Source organism: Carcharodon carcharias (assembly GCF_017639515.1).
Source record: "Carcharodon carcharias isolate sCarCar2 chromosome 36 unlocalized genomic scaffold, sCarCar2.pri SUPER_36_unloc_30, whole genome shotgun sequence".
In the NCBI taxonomy this organism is placed as follows: domain Eukaryota; kingdom Metazoa; phylum Chordata; class Chondrichthyes; order Lamniformes; family Lamnidae; genus Carcharodon; species Carcharodon carcharias.
In genome coordinates, this window is record NW_024470749.1 from 20,096 (window position 1) to 40,000 (window position 19,905).

The window sequence follows — 19,905 nt, forward strand, 5'->3', positions numbered from 1 at the left end:
CTATCTCTGTAAACCCCTCCAGCACCTACAACCCTCCCTATCTCTGTAACCTCCTCCAGCCCCTACAGCCCTCCCTATCTTTGTAGCCTCCTCCAGCCCCTACAACCCTCCCTATCTCTGTAACCTCCTCCAGCCCCTACACCCCTCCCTATCTCTGTAACCTCCTCCAGCCCCTACACCCCTCCCTATCTCTGTAACCTCCTCCAGCCCCTACAACCCTCCATATCTCTGTAACCTCCTCCATACCCTACACCCCTCCCTATCTCTGTAACCTCCTCCAGCCCCTACACACCTCCCTATCTCTGTAACCTCCTCCAGCCCCTACAGGCCTCCCTATCTCTGTAACCTTCTCCAGCCTCTACACCCCTCCCTATCTCTGTAACCTCCTCCAGCCCCTACACCCCTCCCTATCTCTGTAACCTCCTCCAGCCCCTACAGGCCTCCCTATCTCTGTAACCTCCTGCAGCCCCTACACCCCTCCCTATCTCTGTAACCTCCTCCAGCCCCTAAACCCCTCCCTATCTCTGTAACCTCCTCCAGCCCCTACAGGCCTCCCTATCTCTGTAACCTCCTCCAGCCCCTACACCCCTCCCTATCTCTGTAACCTCCTCCAGCCCCTACAACCCCCCATATCTCTGTAACCTCCTCCAGCCCCTACACCCCTCCCTATCTCTGTAACCTCCTCCAGCCCCTACACACCTCCCTATCTCTGTAACCTCCTCCAGCCCCTACAGGCCTCCCTATCTCTGTAACCTTCTCCAGCCTCTACACCCCTCCCTATCTCTGTAACCTCCTCCAGCCCCTACACCCCTCCCTATCTCTGTTACCTCCTCCAGCCCCTACAGGCCTCCCTATCTCTGTAACCTCCTGCAGCCCCTACACCCCTCCCAATCTCTGTAACCTCCTCCAGCCCCTAAACCCCTCCCTATCTCTGTAACCTCCTCCAGCCCCTACAGGCCTCCCATCTCTGTAACCTCCTCCAGCCCCTACACCCCTCCCTATCTCTGTAACCTCCTCCAGCCCCTACAACCCCCCATATCTCTGTAACCTCCAGCCCCTACACCCCTCCCTATCTCTACCCTCCTGCAGCCCCTAAACCCCTCCCTATCTCTGTACCCTCCCCACACCCTACATCCCCCTATCCCTGTAACCTCCTCCAATTCCGGTCTCTCGGGCATCCCAGCATTCCCGCTGCTCCACCCTCGGCTGTGGAATTCCCTCCTTAAAACCCCTCTCCTCATCCCTTACGACACTCCTTAAAACTGAAATGAATGACTGAGCTTTTGTTCACTGCCCCTCCTACCTCCTTACGCGGCTCGGGGTCAAACTCTGTCCGATTAACGCTCCTGGTGGATGGTCGACTGGGTTAAAAGTGCTACCTGAAGTTGAGCCGTTGTTTTGGAGAGAGCAGGCAAGGGTTTGGGTGGTGGGGCTGAATGGCCTCAGCCTGTGTTGCTGGCCCTTCCAGCCCACCCCCAACAGAGAAAGCAAATCACACACGGGAACAGAGCGTAAATTGATCTCAGTTTTATTTCAATCACTTGTGCCCCTTTCGTGTGCACACAGTCGCTTCATCCTAGCAACCCGCCCTAGCAACAGCAGGGATGGAGGATACAGTTTGTGTGTGTGTGTGTGTGTGTGTGTGTGTGTGTGTGTGTGGGTGGGTGTGATGTAATATGTAAATTCTCCGTTCAAATGGTTTGCGGCACAATCGAGAGGGACGGGGGTCACTGGAGACATTCATCTCCGCCCCAACGCCAAAGTGTCAGGCCCACCCTCTCCCTCGGCCCTACGGTGCATTGCATGGGGGTCCTGCTTCCCCACCCCCACCCCAGTAAAAAGATAGTGACACATCTGTAAAAAAAAAACAGGGGTTCTGTCCCGGGGCTCTCGCCGATTCTCGAGTTTCGGACTGACCCGTCAAGATGCCCACGGCCGGGCGGGGTGGGTGGGGGCAGTGGGGGGGGGAAATGGTAAGCGGCCAGCGCCAGTGAACCCTGGCCCCGGTCTGAATCAGTGCCCGCTTGTAAAGAGATGATGAGAGAGAGAGAGAGAGAGAGAGAGAGAGAATGAGAGAGGGAATGAGAGAGGGAATGAGAGAGAGGGAGAGAGAATGAGAGAGAATGAGAGAGAATGAGAGAGAATGAGAGAGAATGAGAGAGAATGAGAGAGAATGAGAGAGAATGAGAGAGAATGAGAGAGAATGAGAGAGAATGAGAGAGAATGAGAGAGAATGAGAGAGAATGAGAGAGAATGAGAGAGAATGAGAGAGAGAGAGGGAGAATGAGAAAGAGAGAATGAGAGAGAATGAGAGATAGAATGAGAGAGAGAATGAGAGAGAGAATGAGAATGGATAGAGAGCAAATGAGAGAGAATGAGAAAGAATGGATAATGAGAATGGATAGAGAGCAAATGAGGGAGAGAGAATGAGAGAGAGAGAATGAGAGAGAGAGAATGAGAGAGAAAGAGAGAGAGAATGGATAGAGTGAGAATGGATAGAGAGCAAATGAGAGAGAGAGAGAATGGATAGAGAATGAGAATGGATAGAGAGCAAATGAGAGAGAACGAAAAAGAGAATGGATAGAGAATGAGAATGGATAGAGAACAAATGAGAGAGATTGAGAATGGATAGAGTGCAAATGAGAGAGAGAATGAGGGAGAGAATGAGAGGGAGAGAATGAGAGGGAGAGAATGAGAGGGAGAGAATGAGAGGGAGAGAATGAGAGGGAGAGAATGAGAGGGAGAGAATGAGAGGGAGAGAATGAGAGGGAGAGAATGAGAGGGAGAGAATGAGAGGGAGAGAATGAGAGGGAGAGAATGAGAGGGAGAGAATGAGAGGGAGAGAATGAGAGGGAGAGAATGAGAGAGAGAATGGATAGAGAATGAGAATGGATAGAGAGCAAATGAGAGAGAGAGAGAGAGAATGAGAATGAATAGAGAGCAAATGAGAGAGAGAATGAGAGAGAAACAGACAGAAAGTGAGACACAGACAGAGAGACACAGACACACACACAAGACAGAAACACAGACAGAGAGAGAGAGAGACACAGGGAGAGACAGAGAGACAGGTGCAAATAAAATTACTTGAGAAAAAACAGGCTGGGGTGGAAATAAAGAGGTGCTGAGAATTGCATATTCTATCTTTATCGAGATTAAAAACTAGCCAGCAGAGCGAGGGCAAACCTCAGGTGCCCACACGGTGAGGGGGGGTCAGGGGGGGAAAACAGAGCAGCCAGTAGCAGGAAGGGTGTCTGGATAATACGTTGCCTCGTTCAGTCAATCCCCATTCATAACTCTCCCAAACAAAAAAAGTATTTATTACCCCTACCACCACCCCCCCCCCCCACCCCACAGCCCCCAACACAATCTGTTCCCTTCCCCCTCCCTCCCCGGTCTGTAAAGTCTAAAAAGTCTCGTCTGTTAAAGGAGGAAAATAAAGGATCCAAATCCAAAAAAAAAAACCGGAACCAAAAAAAAAACCAAAAATATATAATATCGATCAGTTTGAGTCATGCAGAAACAGGGTTTATTCCCAAACATTCTCCTTTCTCCTCTCTAAATCTTCTGCAGCTTTTCCCCAACCACCATGGGGTTTTCCCTCCGGATCTTCTCCGCAGCATCTGCTTTGTAATCGAAGCGGCAGTCATGCATGTCTGAGTACCGATGGACGGAGCAGTACAGGTTCCCGCACCGGCACTCGAACCCTGGAAACACAAGAATCGCGCAGCCGGTCACACACTCGCCCTCCAAGGCTGCCGTCGGCTCATCGGCCGCGGGGGCCCTCATCCGTGTCCCCCTCCCCCCCCCCAACCACCCCCGTCTTCGCTCCCCCACCCATCCCCCCAACACGCACACCCAGGGCGCTGACCCACACCCAAACCGGCTCCCGGTCCGGCAAAGCATCAATTGTAAATTTCTCACCCTCTTTTTCAAATCCCTCCTCCTCCCCCTCCCTATCTCTGTAACCTCCTCCAGCCCCTACAGCCCTCCCTATCTCTCTAACCTCCTCCAGCCCCTACACCCCCTCCCTATCTCTCTAACCTCCTCCAGCCCCTACCCCCCTCCCTATCTCTGTAACCTCCTCCAGCCCCTACAGCCCTCCCTATCTCTGTAACCTCCTCCAGCCCCTACACCCCTCCCTATCTCTCTAACCTCCTCCAGCCCCTACCCCCTCCCTATCTCTCTAACCTCCTCCAGCCCCTACACCCCTCCCTATCTCTGTAACCTCCTCCAGCCCCTACACCCCTCCCTATCTCTGTAACCTCCTCCAGCCCCTACACCCCTCCCTATCTCTGTAACCTCCTCCAGCCCCTACACCTCTCCCTATCTCTGTAACCTCCTCCAGCCCCTACCCCCCTCCCTATCTCTGTAACCTCCTCCAGCCCCTATACCCCTCCATATCTCTATAACCTCCTCCAGTCCCTACACCCCTCCCTATCTCTGTAACCTCCTCCAGCCCCAACACCCCTGCCTATCTCTGTAACCTCCTCCAGCCCCTACACCCCTCCCTATCTCTGTAACCTCCTCCAGCCCCTACACCCCTCCCTATCTCTGTAACCTCCTCCAGCCCATACAACACTCCGAGATCTCTGTGCTCCTCCAATTCCGGCCTCTTGCCCATCCCCTGATTCCCATCACTCCACCATTGGCGGCCGTGCCTTCAGCTGCCTGGGGGGCCCTTGAGCTCTGGAATTCCCTCCCTAAACCTCTCCTTCTCTCTCTCTCTTTTAAGATTTTTCACATTCTGTCCCGTCCCACGGCCTCCAGATTCATACACAGAAAGATCCCACAAACAGCAATGAGATAAATTGTGACGCTGGTTTAGGGATATATATTAGGTCCAAGGGCATCGGGGAGAACTCCCCTCTTGTTCATCGCCACACCCCTCTCCTGCTCTTCTTCCAATAGTGGCCATGGGATCTTTCTCAGTCAGTTGATAGGGGCTGATTGGGGTCTCGGCTTGACATCTCATCCGAAAGACAGTGTGTCACTCCCTCAGTACTGACCCTCCGACAGTGCGGCGCTCCCTCAGTACTGACCCTCCGACAGTGCGGCGCTCCCTCAGGACTGACCCTCCGACAGTGCGGCGCTCCTTCAGGACTGACCCTCCGACAGTGCGGCGCTCCCTCAGGACTGACCCTCCGACAGTGCGCCACTCCCTCAGGACTGACCCTCCGACAGTGCAGCACTCCCTCAGTACTGACCCTCCGACAGTGCGCTGCTCCCTCAGTACTGACCCTCCGACAGTGCGGCGCTCCCTCAGGACTGACCCTCCGACAGTGCGGCGCTCCCTCAGGACTGACCCTCCGACAGTGCGGCGCTCCCTCAGGACTGACCCTCCGACAGTGCGGCGCTCCCTCAGTACTGACCCTCCGACAGTGCGGCGCTCCCTCAGTACTGACCCTCCGACAGTGTGGCGCTCCCTCAGCACTGACCCTCCAATGCTGCAGCGCTCCCTCAGTACTGACCCCCCGATAGTGCGGCTCTCCCTCAGCACTGACCCTCCGACAGTACGGCACTCCTTTAGCACTGACCCTCCGACAGTGCGGCACTCCCTCAGTACTGACCTTCCGACAGTGCAGCACTCCCTCAGTACTAATCCTCCGACAGTGCGGCGCTCCCTCAGCACTGACTCTCCGACAGTGCGGCACTCCCTCAGTACTGACCCTCCAACAGTGTGGCGCTCCCTCAGCACTGACTCTCCGACAGTGCGGCGCTCCCTCAGGACTGACCCTCCGACAGTGCGGCGCTCCCTCAGGACTGACCCTCCGACAGTGCGGCGCTCCCTCAGTACTGACCCTCCGACAGTGCGGCGCTCCCTCAGTACTGACCCTCCGACAGTGTGGCGCTCCCTCAGCACTGACCCTCCAATGCTGCAGCGCTCCCTCAGTACTGACCCTCCGATAGTGCGGCTCTCCCTCAGCACTGACCCTCCGACAGTACGGCACTCCTTTAGCACTGACCCTCCGACAGTGTGGCACTCCCTCAGTACTGACCTTCCGACAGTGCAGCACTCCCTCAGTACTAATCCTCCGACAGTGCGGCGCTCCCTCAGCACTGACTCTCCGACAGTGCGGCACTCCCTCAGTACTGACCCTCCAACAGTGTGGCGCTCCCTCAGCACTGACTCTCCGACAGTGCGGCGCTCGCTCAGCACTGACTCTCTGACAGTGCGGCACTCCCTCAGTACTGACCCTCCGACAGTGCGGCGCTCCCTCAGCACTGACCCTCCGACAGTGCGGCACTCCCTCAATACTGACTCTCCGACAGTGCGGCGCTCCCTCAGCACTGACCCTCCGACAGTGTGGCACTCCCTCAATACTGACCCTCCGACAGTGCGGCGCTCCTCAGTACTGACCCTCCGACACTGCAGCGTTCCCTCAAAACTGACCCTCCGACACTGCAGCACTCCCTCAGTACTGACCCTCCGACATCCCCATCCAGAGTCCGGCCCTTTTCTCTCACCCGTTAGTCCGACCTTTTTCTTGCACAGGAAACACCGATTCCGTTTCTTGTTCTTCTCTGGGGATTTTTCCGAGTCTTCCTGGGATCCCTGGGGATCATCCGCCGCCGACGAGGAAGCTGGAAGAGAAGACCAGACAAAAATCACGAGGGGCCGGGAAAACGCTCCATGGTGGCAGCGAGGCCTATGCCCCAGGTGGGCGCCTGGTTAAAGGTGATTGGCTAACAAGAACCACGGGTGACATGAGGAGAAACATTCCTTTTTTGGGGGGCAATCGTTAGGATCCGGAATGCGCCGCCTCAAGAGTTTGGTGGAGGCAGACTGAGTCATGGCTTCTGGAAGGGGAATTGGACGAGCTCCTGAAGAGACTAAATAAAAATCGTGGGAAAGAAAATGCTAGAACGCTACATACATTCACACACACACACACACACCCCGCCCTGTCCCTTTGCAAGCAGAACTGCAGCGGTTCAAGGAGGCGGCTCACCACTGCCTCCTAGTGGGGCAGTTAGGGAGGGGCAATGAATGTTGGCCTAGCCAGCGATGCCCGCCTCCCGTCAACGAGTGTATGAAAAAGGGGACACGTCCACCCACCGCGCCTCTTTTGAAGTGAAGCAAAGCTTGGCAGGCACCCATTCCCCGGTGCGTTCTCTGCCAATCAGAGTCCGTTGAACAACCCATCAGCACTCTCCTCTCGTGCGGTATGAATCGTTGTTGCTCCCTTTGAGATTCGGCGTTCTTGCGAATCTGTCCCGACGAGCGCAAGGCAAAAAGCTTCGACACTTTTTCTACCGCCACCCCCCCCCCTCACCCCACCTCCCCAAATCACAAGGAAGTGAAAAAAGTGTGTGCAGGACCACGGGGGAGAGGGCGGAGAGGGTGGGACCAGCTGAGCTGCTCTGGCAGAGAGCCGGCATGGACATGATGGGACGAATGGCCTCCTCCTGTGCGGTCACCATTCCAAGGCTCCACAGAAGCGGCAAGGATTGACTCTGACATGTTGGTAACTCAAGTTCAAGGGTGGCTGGCATTCACGCGACAGTCCCCACAAAGCGGGCACCGCTGCCTTTCCTACACAAATCTCATTAAACATCAGGCCAACGAGGTGTAGTGTTTTATCCTAATAGACCGGTAACGCAGGGGGCTGCACTAATAATCCAAGTCCCAGAAACCGGCATTGTAGCTTCGAGACCTCCCCCCACCCAACCGAGTTCAATTTTAAAGCCGAGCAACCGGGAAATAAAAGCGGCCTTCAGTCAAAGGTGGCCGTGAAGCCGTCCACATTGTCAGTAAAAAGCTCTCACTAAAGCCTACGTATCACCTCCACCAGCTCTCCTGAGGTGGACGGAGCGAGGCTCTTGGCTACGGCAGCCAGAGCTGGGTCATAAACACGGATAAATTCTGTGCTGTCCGGCACGCCTCGCACACAGGAGAGCAGAGCAAACATCCAACGCGACATGGGGGCAGCGGGTTCAAAGCTAGTGCCCGCTTAACAGTGCCACCACCCCCCCACCCCAGATGAGGGCAGCTCAGTCAGTGTAGAATCAAACCCTAGGGCCTCCCAGCTCAACACGATTGTCTCATACACAGTATTCCTGGCACAGAAACAGACCATTCGGCCCTTCTGCTCCATTCTGATGTTTAAGATCACACCCCCTCTTCATCTCACCCCATCAACATATCCTATTACTTTCTCCCTCGTGTGTTTATCCAGCTTCCTGTGAGTCCCACATCCTCCCCGCTCCCCGTGGGAGCGAGTCTCACATCCTCTCCGCAGGAGCGAGTCCCACATTCTCCCCGCTCCCTGTGGGAACGAGTCCCACATTCTCCCCACTCCCCGCAGGAGCGACTCCCACATTCTCCCCACTCCCCGCGGGAGCGACTCCCACATTCTCCCCACTCCCCGCGGGAACGAGTCCCACATTCTCCCCACTCCCCGCGGGAACGAGTCCCACATTCTCCCCACTCCCCGCGGGAGCGAGTCCCATTCTCCCCACTCCCCGAGGGAGCGAGTCCCACATTCTCCCCACACCCCGTGGGAGCGAGTCCCACATTCTCCCCACACCCCGTGGGAGCGAGTCCCACATTCTCCCCACACCCCGTGGGAGCGAGTCCCACATTCTCCCTGCAGGAGCGAGTCCCACATTCTCCCCACTCCCCACGGGAGTGAGTCCCACATTCTCCCCACACCCCGTGGGAGCGAGTCCCACATTCTCCCTGCAGGAGCGAGTCCCACATTCTCCCCACTCCCCGCGGGAGTGAGTCCCACATTCTCCCCGCTCCCCGTGGGAGCGAGTCCCACATTATCCCCGCTCTCTGGGTAAAGAAGTTTCTCCTGAATTCCCCACTGGATTTATCAGTGACTGTCTTATATTGATGGTCCCCCTGGTTCTGGTCTCCCCCCCACAAGTGGAAACATCTTCTCTACGTCGACCCTACTGAACCGTTCCAGAATTTGAAAGTCCTCGATCATGTTAGCCCCTCAGCCTCCTCTTTTCCCCTTGTTCTGGAGTCCCCTGCCCCAGGCCCCCACCACCAGAGGAAATAGTTTCTCTCTATCGACCCTGTTGAATCTATTAAACCCCTCGATGAGATCACCCTTAAGCTTCTACACTCCAGGAAGTGCAAGCTGAGTCTGCACACCTTGTCCTTGTGATTAACCCCTTAAAGCCTGGTGTATTGACTTAGGTCACAGCTCAGTCATTATCTCATTGACTGGCTGGAAGGCTTGAGGGGCTGAATGGCCTCCTCCTATCATAGGATACCTTCGACAGAGCTTGAAGGCTGGAGGGGGAAGTCCACTACATTCTGCCCTCCAACCCCAGTGCTGACCAGTCCCTATGACCATTACTCTCAACCTCCGCTGACATTGACCAATCCCTGTGGCCCTTACGCTCAACGTCCGCTGACATTGACCAATCCCTGTGGCCCTTACACTCAACTTCCGCCAACACAGGCCAATCCCTGTGACCCTGACCTTCAACCTCCGCTGACATTGACTAATCCCCCTGGCCCTTACCCTCAACCTCTGCTGACATTGACCAATCCCCATAGCCCTTACCCTCAACCTCCACTGACATTGACCAATCCCTGTGGCCCTGACCCTCAACCTCCGCTGACATTGACTAATCCCCGTGGCCCTTACCCTCAACCTCCGCTGACATTGACCAATCCCTGTGGCCCTGACCCTCAACCTCCGCTGACATTGACCAATCCCCCTGGCCCTTACCCTCAACCTCCGCTGATATTGACCAATCCCTGTGGCCCTTACGCTCAACGTCCGCTGACATTGACCAATCCCTGTGGCCCTTACGCTCAACGTCCGCTGACATTGACCAATCCCTGTGGCCCTGACCCTCAACCTCCGCTGACATTGACCAATCCCCCTGGCCCTTTCTCAACCTCCGCTGACATTGACTAATCCCTGTGGCCCTTACGCTCAACGTCCGCTGACATTGACCAATCCCTGTGGCCCTTACACTCAACTTCCGCCAACACAGGCCAATCCCTGTGACCCTGACCCTCAACCTCCGCTGACATTGACTAATCCCCGTGGCCCTGACCCTCAACCTCCGCTGACATTGACCAATCCCCATAGCCCTTACCCTCAACCTCCGCTGACATTGACTAATCCCCGTGGCCCTTACCCTCAACCTCCGCTGACATTGACCAATCCCTGTGGCCCTGACCCTCAACCTCCGCTGACATTGACCAATCCCCCTGGCCCTTACCCTCAACCTCCGCTGACATTGACTAATCCCTGTGGCCCTTACGCTCAACGTCCGCTGACATTGACCAATCCCTGTGGCCCTTACACTCAACTTCCGCCAACACAGGCCAATCCCTGTGACCCTGACCCTCAACCTCCGCTGACATTGACTAATCCCCGTGGCCCTGACCCTGAACCTCCGCTGACATTGACCAATCCCCATAGCCCTTACCCTCAACCTCCGCTGACATTGACCAATCCCCCTGGCCCTTACCCTCAACCTCCGCTGACATTGACCAATCCCCCTGGCCCTTACCCTCAACCTCCGCTGACATTGACCAATCCCCGTGGCCCTTACCCTCAAAGTCCGCTGATATTGACCAATCCCTGTGGCCCTTCCTCTCAACTTCCGCCAACACTGGCTAATCCCTGTGGCCCTGACCCTCAACTTCTGTCAACAAGGACCAATCCCTGTGGCTCTTGCTCTCAACCTCCACCGGCTTTGACCAATCCCCGTGGTTCTTACCTTCCAACTTCTCCTCCTTTGCCGCCTCTTTACTCTCCGAAGTGGCCATCTGCAATGCTTGGCTGAGGAGGGAAGGGGGAAACAAGAAGGAGTTAACTCCACCAGGGGAAGGGGCACCCGGCAAGTTGTGCAAAGCCCAGGGCACAGCCCCGGCTGGCAATGGGTGGGGGAGGAAAATGGCCACTGGCTTCACTCGGGGCAGCCTCCGTTCATGCGAGGGCCCTGATTCGAAGCAACCAACTTGAGGACACCTCATTCGCCGTTTGTCCCAGCCTCTAGGAGAGACCATGTGGAGGCCCCTCATGAGCCTCCAAGCTAAAAGGGATCAGCAAGCAATGTTTTATTTCATCCAATCATGGATGTAGGGGTACATCCCACCTAGCCATGCCCAGGGAACGTGGGCACAGGTTGGCAAGAGCCCAAGGGGGCAGGAGGTGCCAGTACGGGCACTTCTGGGGTATAACCTTGCAAAAAGAGCAACTGTTTCCACTGGGCAGGAGGGTCGGTAACCAGAGGGGGACACAGATCGAAGAGAATCGGGGAAAGAACCAGAGGGGGAGATGAGGAGAGTTTGTTTTTATTTACACAGCGAGTTGTTGTGATCTGGAAGGCGCTGCCTGAAAGGGCGGAGGAGGCAGATTCAATAGGAACTTTCATAAAGGTGGGGGGAGGAATCGGATAAATACTCGAAGGGGGGATATTTGCAGGGACGCGGGGTGGAAAGAGCTGGGGGGGGGTGGGGGGGCGGCGGTGGGAGGGGCGAGAGGGACTAATCGCGTAGCTCTTAAAGAGCCGGCACAGGCACGATGGGCTGAATGGCCTCCTCCTGCGCCATACCTTTCTACGAAGCTGATGAGGGTCTCGTGGGCTTCCCAGGGGAGGGTCACCCTAGTAATTGGGGTTGCGGTCTAGAGCCAAGGAGCCCCAACCCTCTCGGGAGTGGTCAACCAGCTTACAGCAGCCGCCAACGATGCCCGCGGGCGCCGCGGGCTTGGCCAGGCTCAGAAGGTGGCCCGAGCCTCCTGTTGACAGGCCTGGCACGGAGATGCCCACGTGGCGCTGTCTCTCCAGCTGGCCCGCCAAGGGAAAGTATCTCCGACACCCCAGGGACAAGCCCTCCACACCCCACCCTCCCCAACCCCACCCCACTGCCTCCCTCCCCACTCCCCCCCCCCAACCCCTCCCCCACAAAACCATCGGAACAGGAATCGCCTCCGTGAAGCCATCAAAGCCCTACCTGGTACTCTCCAAGGTGCCCGATCCCGACGAGGAGATGGCAGCGACGGCTACAGGCGACGGGTCCTGCGGGCTGGCCTCTGTACTCTGAACTAGCGCTGGATCTGAAGGCGCGTTACTCGCTGTGGCTCCTGTTCATGGGACGTATATAACCGTTAAAAAAAGAAAGCTCGCCTGGCTCATGCATGGCCTCTGCGCAAACCTTACTTCCTGCTACCGACGGCCGTGGGCTGAAGTGGGGGTGGGGTGGGGGGGGTGGGGAGTTGGTTTCGGCTTATGCGTCAAGGTTGCCCACTTCACATCACTATGTCAACAGTCACGCTGTAGTTGCACACTCCAGCCACTAGGTGGCGCTGCAGAGCACATTGCTAAAACCTCCCAAATGTCTTGAACTCAATGGGCTGTGAGTGATATCTTGCGGCAATTTGCCAGGTTAATACAAAAATATAAAACCATAAATGCCCATTTGGATTCATGGAAGGGGTTCAAGACCAAATTTAGCTATTTAAACACCAACTCAACCTTCCAGGAGACGTCAATGAACTTTTGAATCATTGGCCACTGTCAAAGGTGCTAAGTTCATTTTTAAATTGATCCCACTCTCTGCTTCCTCCCATAGGTGGTAGATCACACTGGAGTTTGGGTCCATGGGTGTGGGGGGCTAGGGCAGGGGAAGAGTTACTGGCAAGTGGAACGACCTCCCCACAACCACTTGGCTGCTCTTTGTCCAAGGACTGTGACCAGCAGGGGCTATCCAACTGTACGAGGCATCGCGGCTGAGCCCCCGAGGTCTCTAGAATGGGGCCGGGGATGAGGGACTTCAGTCCATGTGGAGAGACTGGGAGAAGCTGGGATTGTTCTCCTCAGAGCGGAGAAGGTTAAGGGGGAGATTGAATCGAGGCGTTCGGGATCAGGAAGGGGTTTCGGACAGAGTAAATAAGGAGAAACTGTTTCCACTGGGCAGGATGGTCGGTAACCAGAGGGGACACAGATTGAAGAGAATCGGGGAAAGAACCAGAGGAGGAGATGAGGAGAATTTTTTTAAATAAACACAGCGAGTTGTTGTGATCTGGAAGGCGCTGCCTGAAAGGGTGGTGGAAGCAGATTCAATAGGAACTTTCAAAAAGGGGGGGGAAATCAGATAAATACTTGAAGGGGAAACATTTGCAGGGAGATGGGGGAAAGAGCGGGGGTGGGGGGGAAGTAATTGGATAGGTCTTTCGAAGAGGCAAACACAGGCACGATGGGCCGAATGGCCTCCTTCTGTGCTGTAGGATTCTTTAACCATCTCCCCCAATCTACCCAACTCCACGGACTTCCTTACGGAGACCTCTCAACAGTGACTGGGAGCAGAATTCCTGGCTGATTCCTCTACCACCCATCCCTTCCTCAATTGGTTAACACCCGTGAATCCTATTAGCTGACTTCTTAACAGTCAGTGACCATGACCTTTACCCCCTTGTTCCACTTGGTCCCATGACCCATTGACTTTTAACACCCTGTTGCCCTCGGCCCTGTGACCCATTGACCTTTAAACCCTCATTTCCTCTTGCTCCTTCCCAGTTCTGACAGATGGGTCATCCCCGGGGCTGAAAGGGTTAAACTCCGAGGGCGGGTCACACACACACACACACACACACACACACACTCACACACACACACACACACACACACACACACACTCACACACACACACACACACACAGACACACACACACACACACAGTGGGGGGGAGAGGGAATCTGGAACTCTCACCCCCAACCAACCAACCAACCCAACAAAAAAAGCTACCAAGGCTGGAGTTGGGGGGGTCAATTGAAAAATTTCAAAACCGAGAGGGACAGATTTTTGTCGGGTGGAGGGGATTAAGGGTCAGGGAACCGAGGTGGAGTGTGGATGGAGTTAAGATACAGGTCAGCTGTGATCGGAATGTGGTGGGGGGGTTGGGGTGGAAAACGGGCTGGAGGGGCTGAATGGTCTCCTGCTGTTCCTATGTTGCAGAGAAGGGGGTGGTCTTGGCTATCCAGCACTTTCCCCACTTCACAAGGAGACACTACCCCCCGCCCCCCCCCACCACCAACGCTAACCCCACCACCATCCCCATGGTGGTGGCCCTCTCTGGTCTGCCAACCTTTACCAGACTAACCCGCCCGAGTTCACCTGACTGGATCCAACCCCTGAAATAGTGAAAGGGGGGGCGGGGGGGGGGGTTGTCCTCTGGGGGCCCCAAGCAAAGCATACCACCCTGCACCACCTCCCCCCACCACCCGACAACCCCCGCAACCTTCAACCCCTGACCGTCGACCCCAGGCTTCCCGCTGCCGATCAGAGTTGGCGGACGGAAGGGGGGGGGGGGGGTGGCGGGCGTGGGGACTCCTCATACCCGGTGGGCTTATTCTCTCACTGCTGTTCTGTCGCTGCAGGAACTCTTTGTAGCAGACGGAACACATTCCGTTCGTCCGGGGGTTCCCGTAGAAACCGCAGCCTGTCGGGCACAACATAGGCACTTGGCTCTGGTTGGTCTCCTGCGCCATGTTCCTCCCTTGTCCTGCAAACAGAAAAATGGGGAGAAGGAAAGTAAGACACTTGGGTGCAAAGAGAAAGGAAGGACTTGCGCACGCAACACAAACATCCACCATCGCCCCACGAGCTCTATACACTGGTCAGGGGTCAACAATACAGTGCCGGTCACCGCCTCTGGGTGACCGAAAGCGCTTTGCGGCCCCAAGTCATCGTTGTAACGTAGGGGGAGGCAGTGGCACAGCTGGCCTAATAATCCAGAGGCCCCAGGCTAATGCTCGGGGGGGGTGGAAACAGACGGACACGGGTTCAAATCCCACCATGGGCAGCCAGTGGAATGTAAATTCAATGAATAAAGCCAGGAATTGGAAAGCGCCTCTCAGTCATGGATGACCCGTCATCGATCGTCGTAGATACCCGTCGGGTTCACTAGTGCCCCTTCAGGGAAGGGAATCTGCCGCCCTTACCCGGTCTGGCCTACGTGTCCCCTCCCCAACCCCACAGACCCACGGCAATCTTTACTGCCCCTCTGAACAAGCCGCCAGGGCGATCGCGGGCGGGGCAACAAGTGGTGACCCTTGCCCGTGACGCCCACGTCCCAGCGCTGAGGGAGTGCCACGCTGTCGGAGTGCCCCTCACGGAGGGACGTTAAACCGAGGCCCCCCATCTGTCCCTCACAGGAAGATGCCAACGATCCCACGGCCGCTATTGGAAGGGGGGAGGGGGGGGGGGGCGGGCGGAGGGGGTAAGTCCTCCCCGGTGTCCTGGGAGCTCGATGTTTATCCCTCAACCAACCTCACCAAAAAGAAAACATGGGTGACCCCGGGGAATGATCACATTGCTGCTCGTGGGAGCTTGCTGTGCGCCAATTGGCGGCCGGGTTTCCTACTTGGCAACAGTCAGGATGTAACCTTTGACCTTGCCGGTCTGTACGGTAAGACACAACGTATTCACCGCCCCCCCCCCCCCACCCCCAACCCCCTCCCCCTCCCCCCGGAAAACAGCAGGAGACAGATGCCTTTCAGGAACTAACATCTTGGGTCACGGGACGTGTGTGTAATGGTGGGGGGTGAGGGGTGGGGGGTGGGGAAACATTGACGTCTTGTGGACTCAGGAAGAACACAGGGCTTTTTGGGCCCTTGGTGCCCCAAAGCTCTCCAGCAACACAGGGCTTTCCTCATCCCACGTCTGGGTCTGTTGTCCAGTCATGAGTAGGGGTTGATAACCATGATTAGCTGCAACCTCCATTACTATCACCATCAATATAGGCCTACCAGCCAGAGTATAAGGGTAAGGAAGGCTGTTGCTGCAATTATACGAGGGGAATCTTGGTGAGGCCACAACTGGAATATTGTGTACACTTTCCTGGCCTAAGGAACTATACGCTTGCGTTAGAAAGGTGCACAATGAATATTCAACAAGGTCGATTCCTGGTATTGCCCTCCGACGAGAGGGTGAACAGAATGGGCCTGTACTCCCAGGAGGATGAGCGGCGATCTCACCGAAACTCGTAACACTCTCAGGGGGGCTTTTTGCAGGACCGATGCTGGGAGGCTGTGTTTTCCCCCCTTCCCGCACCCATCCCCGCGGGGGAGTCCAGGTCTCGGTTGGGGGTGGGGGGGGTGGGGGGAGGTGGTGGGAGGGAGGGTAGTCACGGTGTCAGGATAAAGGGGGTTGGCCATTTTGGACCGAGAGATGAGGAGAGATTTCTTCGCTTGGGGGAGAGGGCGCCGAATCTTTTGGAACGCGCTACCCCAGAGGGGCTGCGGGTGCTCAGCTGTCGGGTAGCTTCCAGACGGAGATCGGGGCGTTTTGGCTGGGGGGGGGGGGGGGGGGGGGGGGGGTAGGTTTTTTTGGGGACGCGGAACAGGGTTGAGGGGGACAATCGGCCGTGACTGCATCAAACGGCTCGACAGCCTCCCCTTCCCGCCCCCATTTCACATTGTTACGACACTCGACGCGTCCAGGAACGAGAGCAAGCGTGTGGGGCTGACGGGGGGAGCCTGGGACAGAACGAGGGGTGGAGTGGGGGTGGGGGGACTCAAGACAGCCAAAGCAAGCAAGCAAGCAGCAGCAATGAGATTCGCTCCCTGAAAGGCTCTCCCTTCTCTCTCAGACGCCGGCCGGCATGTGAATGGCACAACACCTGATCTCCCCACCGTCCCGAGCTCACCGCCCCCCCCGCCCCTCTTTTTATTTCACCCCAAAGGAGTTTGGGCGCCAGCATATGGGCAAACATCTTCTGGCGAGCACCCTCCCATCACGAGCTCATGAATGGACCAGACCCCAGGGCCGCTCCCTCAATTCACCGTGTCACATCGATTCAAGCCTGTTCTATAACCCAGGCCTCACCTCCCCTCCCCCCACTCCACCCCCCAGTACCGCCAGTCGCTAAATTCTCTGGAATAAGCTCTTGAATCCCCTCCCTAAACCGCTCTGCGTCTCTTTCTCCGTAAATCCGGCCTCTTTGACCGATCTCTCCTCCATGGGGGTCGCTCGTTGTTCCTGTCGAGCCCCCACCCCCCACCGCCCCGGGACTTCAATCACCTTAAAGGCGCTACGTAAATGCAGGCTGCTGTTAAGCCCAAGCGAGTGTGTCACCGAACCGACAGGAGGGGGGGCTTCATAGATCTGTCCAATTAGCCAACAGTTCACGCGGAGAGACCAGGAGGAGCTGGGATCGTTCTCCTCAGAGCGGAGAAGGTTAAGGGGGAGATTGAATCGAGGCGTTCGGAATCAGGGAGGGGGTTCGGACAGAGTAAATGAGGAGAAACTGTTTCCACTGGGCAGGAGGGTCGGTAACCAGAGGGGACACAGATTGAAGAGAATCGGGGAAGGGAACCAGAGGGGGAAATGAGGAGAGTTTGTTTTTATTTACACAGCGAGTTGTTGTGATCTGGAAGGCGCTGCCTGAAAGAGCGGTGGAAGCAGATTCAATAGGAACTTTCAAAAGGGGGAATCGGATAAATACTCGAAAGGGGGAAATCTGCAGGGATGTGTGGGGGGGGGGGGGGGAAGAGAAGAGGGGCAGAGCGGGGTTGGTGGGGGGAGATAAGAGTGGAACGAATCGGACAGATCTATGAAAGATCTGGCTGAAAGATTCTGTGAAGGTGAGGCCACACATTCCTGGGATAATATGTGTCCAGGCGGTGTTGAGAAGGAAACGTTTCAAGGGGTACAGTCAGAGAACTAACTGAGAGAGCGGTGTCACGGGTTAATTGGACTATCAATGCACCGGCACTTGTTTCTACAGAAATAGAACTGAGAAGCAGAGCAGTGATGTTAAACTTGTCAATAACCCAGAAGGCTGTGTATAGTTTCAGCTCCCCTGCAGTAATAAGGATATAGAGGCATCGCACAAAACATTCACAAGGGCGATATGGGAAGCGAGAGGTTATAACTATCGGGAAAGGCTGAACAGGCTGGAGGCTCTTCTCTCTAGAAAAGAGGAGGCTGAGGGGGTGACCTGATCGAGGACTTTAAAATTCTGGAAGGGTTTCGATAGGGTCGACGCAGAGAAGATGTTTCCACTTGTGGGAGGGAGAGACCAGAACTAGGGGGGTCATCAATATAAGACAGTTACTGATAAATCCAATCGGGAATTCGGGACTTTACCCAGAGAGTGGGGAGAATGTGGGACTTGCTCCCACAGGGAGTGGGGAGAATGTGGGACTCACTCCCACAGGGAGTGGGGAGAATGTGGGACTCGCTCCCACAGGGGGTGGGGAGAATGTGGGACTCGCTCCCACAGGGGGTGGGGAGAATGTGGGACTCGCTCCCATGGGGAGTGGGGAGAATGTGGGACTCGCTCCCACGGGGAGTGGGGAGAATGTGGGACTCGCTCCCACGGGGAGTGGGGAGAATGTGGGACTCGCTCCCGTGGGGAGTGGGGAGAATGTGGGACTCGCTCCCACGGGGAGTGGGGAGAATGTGGGACTCGCTCTCGTGGGGAGTGGGGAGAATGTGGGACTGGCTCCCACGGGGAGAATGTGGGACTCGCTCCCACGGGGAGTGGGGAGAATGTGGGACTCGCTCCCACGGGGAGTGGGGAGAATGTGGGACTCGCTCCCGCGGGGAGAATGTGGGACTCGCTCCGGCGGGGAGTGGGGAGAATGTGGGACTCGCTCCCACAGGGAGTGGGGAGAATGTGGGACTCGCTCCCACGGGGAGAATGTGGGACTCGCTCCCACGGGGAGAATGTGGGACTCGCTCCCACGGGGAGAATGTGGGACTCGCTCCCACGGGGAGAATGTGGGACTCGCTCCCACGGGGAGAATGTGGGACTCGCTTCCACGGGGAGAATGTGGGACTCGCTTCCACGGGGAGAATGTGGGACTCGCTCTCGCGGGGAGAGGGGAGAATGTGGGACTCGCTCCCGCGGGGAGTGGGGAGAATGTGGGACTCGCTCCGGCGGGGTGTGGGGAGAATGTGGGACTCGCTCCCACGGGGAGTGGGGTGAACGTGGGACTCGCTCCCATGGGGAGAATGTGGGACTCGCTTCCGCGGGGAGAATGTGGGACTCGCTCCCGCGGGGAGTGGGGAGAATGTGGGACTCGCTCCGGCGGGGTGCGGGGAGAATGTGGGACTCGCTCCGGCGGGGTGCGGGGCGAATGTGGGACTCGCTCCGGCGGGGAGCGGGGCGGAACGTGGGACTCGCTCCCGCGGGCGGAACGTGGGACTCGCTCCCGCGGGCGGAACGTGGGACTCGCTCCCGCGGGCGGAACGTGGGACTCGCTCCCGCGGGCGGAACGTGGGACTCGCTCCCGCGGGCGGAACGTGGGACTCGCTCCCGCGGGCGGAACGTGGGACTCGCTCCCGCGGGCGGAACGTGGGACTCGCTCCCGCGGGCGGAACGTGGGACTCGCTCCCGCGGGCGGAACGTGGGACTCGCTCCCGCGGGCGGAACGTGGGACTCGCTCCCGCGGGCGGAACGTGGGACTCGCTCCCGCGGGCGGAACGTGGGACTCGCTCCCGCGGGCGGAACGTGGGACTCGCTCCCGCGGGCGGAACGTGGGACTCGCTCCCGCGGGCGGAACGTGGGACTCGCTCCCGCGGGCGGAACGTGGGACTCGCTCCCGCGGGCGGAACGTGGGACTCGCGCCCGCGGGCGGAACGTGGGACTCGCGCCCGCGGGCGGAACGTGGGACTCGCGCCCGCGGGCGGAACGTGGGACTCGCGCCCGCGGGCGGAACGTGGGACTCGCTCCCGCGGGCGGAACGTGGGACTCGCTCCCGCGGGCGGAACGTGGGACTCGCTCCCGCGGGCGGAACGTGGGACTCGCTCCCGCGGGCGGAACGTGGGACTCGCTCCCGCGGGCGGAACGTGGGACTCGCTCCCGCGGGCGGAACGTGGGACTCGCTCCCGCGGGCGGAACGTGGGACTCGCTCCCGCGGGCGGAACGTGGGACTCGCTCCCGCGGGCGGAACGTGGGACTCGCTCCCGCGGGCGGA

At 57.4% G+C, this 19,905-nt stretch overlaps 1 protein-coding gene across 2 annotated transcripts; it reads right to left on the minus strand.

The window, feature by feature from the left end:
* Positions 1 to 3,509: 3,509 nt before the first annotated feature.
* LOC121274451 (AN1-type zinc finger protein 6-like) lies at positions 3,510 to 14,479 on the minus strand. 2 transcript variants are annotated; one of them, XM_041181789.1, is made up of 5 exons: positions 14,340 to 14,479; positions 11,936 to 12,065; positions 10,699 to 10,760; positions 6,466 to 6,582; positions 3,510 to 3,704 (listed from the first exon to the last, which is right to left on the minus strand). In XM_041181789.1, the coding sequence occupies exons 1-5, from the start codon at positions 14,467 to 14,469 to the stop codon at positions 3,556 to 3,558; spliced, it is 588 nt and encodes a 195-aa protein (XP_041037723.1). In that variant the 5' UTR covers positions 14,470 to 14,479; the 3' UTR covers positions 3,510 to 3,555. The 2 variants fall into 2 exon arrangements, with proteins under 2 accessions (XP_041037723.1, XP_041037722.1); XM_041181788.1 differs by having other exon boundaries at positions 14,319 to 14,479.
* Positions 14,480 to 19,905: the final 5,426 nt, after the last annotated feature.